The sequence below is a fragment of the Alexandromys fortis genome, unplaced genomic scaffold, assembly GCF_014885135.2.
Source record: "Alexandromys fortis isolate MF-2015 unplaced genomic scaffold, M_Fortis_MF-2015_v1.1 scaffold_179, whole genome shotgun sequence".
In the NCBI taxonomy this organism is placed as follows: Eukaryota; Metazoa; Chordata; class Mammalia; order Rodentia; family Cricetidae; genus Alexandromys; species Alexandromys fortis.
The window spans coordinates 692,910-699,610 of NW_026068062.1; the positions used below are offsets into that span (position 1 = coordinate 692,910).

The following is a 6,701-nucleotide window of genomic DNA, read 5'->3' on the forward strand; positions in this document are numbered from 1 at the left end:
TGCAATGACCTAGCTGCGGAAAGAATGCTCACTGCTGTCATGTCCATTTCTTGCATCTCACCTTCAGCTCCTTCAGTTTATTTCCTGTCTGATGATTCACTGAGACCACTCTAACCTTTGTGGCTGCCAAACTCTCCAGCACTGGGGCACTTGCTACAAGTTTCTTTGTTTTCATTTCCGTCCTTCTGCCTCATATCTACACTCCTCTGATTTCCTACCTTCTCTACATGTGTTCCAAATACATTACCAAAGCGGTTATAATATACCGTCTTGGTAAATTTCAACTAGAATCCTGGCTACAAATATTAATTACATACTTCTACTATTGCCAGATGTATAGCTCGTCAGGCCCATAAAACTCAGCTACAAGAGATTCTCCACTTGAATTTCCCAAAGGCTTACGTGGCACACCCACGGGCAAGCCTGAGCTTTGGGAGCCTCCTCCCTGCACTCTGCTCTGTCTACTCCCACACTGTAAGCAGCTTAAACTGGAGTCTGGAAATTGTTCTATAGGGTTCTTCTTTCATGCCAACTCTTCAGATTTACTATACACCCCCTTTACATTTCTCCCTGCTCGGGTAAGGCCTTATCATCTTTGTCTGGAGTATCATAGTTCGCCCTCCTGAGTCCTAACCACTGTTTAGGTTCGTTTGCCTCATGGCCACATAATCTATTCAACATAAAAACTCCTTAATGTTACATGTGCATAAACCATGGTGAGGTGGCAGAAGGTGATTTAATTATGAGTTATGACCCTAACCATTAATAATTAGTGATAAGGACACATTTCCTAAGCTGGAATAAGAAAAAATGAGGGATTTCTGTCCCACAGATTTATATTTACACTCAAGAGTAATGCAATTATTCTTTGACTTTATTCTTTACAACTCAGAAAGACAGAAATACTTGACTTACTGAACAATCACACTTTTATCAGTGCCTAATGCACCACAAATGTGAACAAATAGCTAGAAGAGGACTTATTTCATTTATCTTTATAGGTAGGTGCCATCTCACACATGTTCCATGTCCGGGAAATTATAAAATGTTGTCCTAGTCGCTGTCCTATTGCTGTGAAGAGACACCATGACCAAGACAACTCCTAAGAAGAAAGTATTTAAATTGGGGGCTTGTTGACAGTCTTAGACAGTCAATACCTGGTCACCATGGTAGGAAACAGACAGTGAGTAAGTGAGAGCTTTGCATCTTCACCTGCAGACAGCAGGCAGAGACCTCAGAGCCCACTCCCAGTGATACACTTCCTCCAGCAAGGTTACAGCTGTGCCAATCCTTCTTAAACAGCCCCACTCCCTAGTGACTAAGCATTCATATATATGAGCCTATAAGGCTATACACCACAAATGTATAAATAAATACTTAGTTTTAAAATAATTATTATATGTAATTTACTTATTATATATAGCTAAAGTAATACATGTTTACCATGTTTCTCCAGATACAACATGCTTTTTCCAGTTTTACCATATAAACTGAACAAATTTAAAAGCAAAAGAAATTTATCAATTGATCTTTGTCTTACCAGTATTTTAACACTAAAGCTTTAAGCTAATGCCTCAAAAGTGAGGTCACTCCAGATGGACCAACTTCAAGAGTTCAGATTTTCTGCCACACAATAGTACCATCACAATTGCTGAAGTGGGCAGAACCAATGCTCAGAGACAAAGCAGACTCAGTGGCTCTCAAGGAGGACTGTGCAAAGGCCACAGAAGACAGCAGACAAGGACGAGGGTGTCACGGCCACTCTCGACCCGCAAGGATGGTGCAACCACGGGAGCTCTTCTCACTGCAGTTTTATTCCAGGACTTTTTACAATTCTCTCTCTCTCTCTTTGACCTCTCTCTTCGACGTCTCTCCCCCACCCCGGGCAGACCCTCTCCCAGCCCTTAAGTAGGCATGGGCTGCCAATCCCGGATTGCCAGGTGGGCACTGCCCCTAGGTTCACGCATATGCAGGCAGCTGATAATCATTGCGTGATCATAGCATAGGTCAGGCCTTAGCCATCTCAGGAGCTGATTATACATCTCCATCAGGTGTGACACCACGCAGCTCGCTACACAAGGGGGCTTCCTTTAGGTGACATGACCACAATGAGCAAAACAATATCTAGTCTGAAGTAGGATGCATGCTTATCTTTCTTTATAATTATAAATAATATCTCTTACTCCCTTTGAATAACCATTTTGTCAAACATCTTTAAAAACCTTCACTTCTTAAGGCACAGACAGCCATTTATTACTCCCTTGTAGTCAAAAAGAAAATCTAAATGCCTAACAATATAGAATGAAGGATAGGTTCAGAATTTATGGCTTGATTATGACATTCAAGCCTTGATATAAATAAGAATGTAATTAGTGCTGAAGGACAACATGATCAAATGCATCCAGCTCTGAGAATTAACTCTGAGCTTAAGAAACATTCAGGTACACATCTTAAACAAGACAATCAGAGGGTCCGCTACTCCTCCTATGTTACCGCATATAAAAATTCAGAAATGCACTACCTGAGCTGCTATCAACACTCCGCGGAGCTCTACTTACTTTACATTCTTCATTTTGGTAAAGGCAATTCCTTAGGAGCTGCATGGTAATGCTTAGCTCTTTGATAAAGCCATCCTCCTGCACAGACAAAAGAAGATGAAAAACAGGAATGCAGTGCTTTTTAGAAACAGTAACTCCCTCCTCTACGGTCACAGTAGAGTTGTGCTGTGATCACACCCAACCACCAACACTTTATAAAAACTGACAAGGTTCGGTGACCATATCTCAAGAAGTGTGTGCACCACAAAAAAGCTATTTCTGTCCCATCAAGCATGGAGGAAATCAGATATATAATAGCCTCCATGTTTCATCCCAATAAAGTAAGGCAAGTATGGACTGGTTTTCAATCACATCAGGTACTGGCTCACTGTCCCAATGATGAAGCAGCACTTTTGGCTAAGCACGAAAATAAGAAGCAGGAAAAGAAGCTGTTAAGCATGGATTCTGTTACCACGTACCAGTTAAACTATTAAAGTTTTGTCTTTCCTTTTAAAGATTTGTTTAACCTTACTTTTAAATTATGTATATACACATATATATGAGTCTGTGTGTGGGTATGTTCATTTGAATGTAGTGCATCCAAAGATTAGAAGAGGACACTGGATCCTCTGGAACTAAACTCAAGTCCTCTGAAAGAGTAGTATGTATTCTTAAACACTGAGCCATTTCTACACTTCCTTCTTGATTTCTTAATAGTTTTTACAGAAAAATTATTCTGCACACTGATTTCCAAACTGGCTGCATCAGTTTGCAATCCCAACAACAGTGAATGAGTGTTTTCCTTTCCCCACATTGATGCCAGCATTTGCTGTCATATGTTTGTCTGTATGTTTGTTTGTTATTTTTATCATTTTTTGAGACCTCTGTTTTGTTTTGAGACCTTTATCAACAAATATTGCATCTACATAGCTATTTTCTCTCTCTCTCTTATTATATTATGTATACTAGTTTAATATAATATATTCTACATAATAAGTAGAATACATATTTTTAGATTTAAATATTATACATACATTCATTTCCTGGAAAAAAGGTAGTCTAAATGTTATTGGTCACAATTATTGCTAGTCACGGATAATATATAGCCACTATGTTATAGTGTTTATATTAAAGTATAATTTATATATTCAGTCAAGCAATTCAATGCTAGAACCAACATCTGGGAATCACGGAAGGAGTTTACCTCATCAATCACAGGATTCTGTGACCATGTCGTTACAAGTGTTTATGACATAATAAATTTGAAATGTACAAACTGTGCCTGACATATAAACATAAAATAAATTATAGTTGTTACAGATTTCATTCCCTAGAAAACTTACTTTTATTCAAATACTCCATTGTATAAAATATTTTTTTTTTGTAGTTATAATGAAGAATTCTACTCTTTATACATCACTGAAGAACTGTAAATTTGATAAGTAGATTTCTGGACATATAAGCAATATACAATATATAATAAACATATAACACAGTACTTATATACATGCACACAAGGTTTACTTATTTGTTTATTTTGTATGTGTATGAGCATTGTATCTACATGTATATCTGCAAACTACATGCATACAGTGTCTTCTAAGTTCAGAAGAGGACATCAGATCCCCTGAGACTGGAGTTACAGATGGCTATGAGCCTCTCTGTGGGTTCTTAGACTCAAACCTGGGTCCTCTGGAAGAGCAGCTAGTGCTCTTAACCACTGCCCTATGTCTCTAGCCATGGCCTAATATTTTGTGTTGGTGAAAGCAGTGTGATATTTTTATGATTAATGTTAGAAATGGACTCTTGTTTTAAAATTACAGGTAGTCAATATAAGATTAGTGAAAGCAAATGAACTACTATTACATTTGTGACAATAAGGCATAAGAACTAATTGAGATCTTTACCTTGCACTCAGTAGGGTGAAAAGAGTGAGTTTATCTTGAAAGGGTCCCATTTTCCAACAAGATTTGCGACTTTACAACACAAAGACATGTGCCAGTGATATCTTTCATAATATGTACTGAGAGTAATTTTCAAAGGAAGAAATCTAAGGCTTTAAGAAGTCATAAAATATGTTTCATGACAGCCTACTTTGCTAATAAGTAAAAAAAAAAAATCTGCCTTAAAGGCAGAATTTTCTTTAAGCCCCTTTCTTACGGTAATCCAGTAGGGAGAGTAAAGCAGAGGAGTGGGACCCCTCTACCTCTAATTCCTTTGATATTTTTTGCACTATATCATGTAAATATACATATTTTAATTGTGCATAACAAGAAAGAATAACATGAAAGTCTCACTTAAAGATTTTCAAATGAGAATTAATCTCAGAAACTAAACTGTCCCTACCTATTTTCTAAGTCAGAGACTGATTTCTACCTTGTGCTCACAGTAAGCATGAGAGCAATGGAGACAGGATTACTTTACCCTTACACAAGAATTCAGAGGCTGAAGTCACCTTTTTTTTCAGTGTTGCTTTCCCAGGTCTCAGCAAGTCCAGGTTCAGTTGTGCATTGATGTGCTTCATCTGCTCCATGCAGTTCTCGATGAGATCAGCTGAAAGAAAAAACCTGCAATAGTCAGGAGCCATTCCATCTCTGAAGGGGATAAGGTTAACACTCAAGTCAATGGGCGCCTGTACAAATCCAATCTGTGGAAGAACTAAAAGAGGGGAAAGAGCACAATCCTAAGGCCACTTGTTTTTATTTTTGTGAGCGTTTCAGATCTACTTTATATTTTGCAGCCTGCATGCTTCATCTTAGCAGCAGATCATTAGTTGGACAGATGGGTTTTGGGTTCCTATTACTTTCTTTTACCTCCCAGATCCGTAATCCCTGATGTCCAGAAGAGAAACCATCACCCTGAAGTGTGAAAATCTATATAAAAATACTGTCCATTGGATATTATTATCTTTACTGTACCATAAAAACTATGTTTATGTGTGTTAGAGACGTAAAATGTGGATGCATACACTAACAATACACAATTATTAAATAATAATTAGTGTATACACTAATAATATGAAGCTGAGTAATAGGTTAAAGCTTGAAATTTCTTTATATATAGTCTCTAGAGTAACATTACATGTAAATAGAAGTACACAATCTACAAGTATCATCTTTGTTTTATTGATTAATTGATTTTTCAGTACTGGGGGTTAAACTCAAAGGTCCTGTGTTTCCTAGGCACTGTATTCCCTGCATACTCTATTGTATTTGAAAAGCAATAAATGTGGGGCTGGAGAAAGGGCTGGGTAGAACCTGAATTCAGTTCCCAGCACTCACTCCAGGCAGCTCCCATCACCCTGGACCTCCAGCTACAAGGGATCCAATATCCTTTTCTGTCCTCCATAAGCAACTGCACCCACATGAACGCACTCACACACAAACAGAAATACATATACATACTTAAAAATAAAACAAATCTTAGAGACAATAAAGAAGTAAACCAATGGTTACTGTACTACTAAAAACTTTTTAAATGTCATTGAGATTTTACTATAATTTCTTTACATTTTTAGTTCAAAGAAAATTAAAAACAAGCAGCAAGAAATACAACTGTCAAGATGCCACAGAAACAACTGATGCTGAAGGTCACCTCTCAAAGCATGCTTCTGCGCTCTTCTGCTGACCGCCAGAAGTGACATCAGTGCATTTGCAGCAGCTCTTTTCAGGACATCTTTGGGAGGTTGTCCTTCATAGCACTGCAGAGAAGATAGACAACACAGGAGTAAAAGGGGCAATACAGAGGGAGAGGAAGGAATAATTAACACTGGGAGGTTTGAAAATGGTATAGGAAATCATATTATTGAGAGGTTGTGGAGAAAGGGGTACACTCATCCATTGCTGGTGGGAATGCAAACTTGTGCAACCACTTTGGAAAGCAGTGTGGAGGTTTCTCAGGAAATTTGGGATCAACCTACCCCTGGACCCAGCAATACCACTCTTGGGAATATACCCAAAAGAGGCCCTATCATACAACAAAAGTATATGCTCAACTATGTTCATAGCAGCATTATTTGTAATAGCCAGAACCTGGAAACAACCTAGATGTCCTTCAATGGAAGAATGGATGAAGAAAGTGTGGAATATATACACATTAGAATACTACTCAGCGGTAAAAAACAATGACTTCTCGAATTTTGCATGCAAATGGATGGAAATAGAA

The 6,701-nt window shown here is 38.0% G+C and overlaps 1 protein-coding gene across 7 annotated transcripts in view; it reads right to left on the reverse strand.

Moving 5' to 3' along the window:
- Rttn (rotatin) overlaps positions 1-6,701 on the reverse strand; it is a 129,837-nt gene that overhangs the window by 17,392 nt on the left and 105,744 nt on the right. For all 7 annotated transcript variants that reach the window (XM_050120298.1, XM_050120292.1, XM_050120296.1 and 4 more), the window contains 3 exons: positions 6,132-6,237; positions 4,993-5,090; positions 2,559-2,636 (listed from right to left, as the gene is read on the reverse strand). In XM_050120298.1, the coding sequence (XP_049976255.1) occupies positions 2,559-2,636; positions 4,993-5,090; positions 6,132-6,237 (282 nt within the window). The remainder of the gene's footprint in view (positions 1-2,558; positions 2,637-4,992; positions 5,091-6,131; positions 6,238-6,701) is intronic.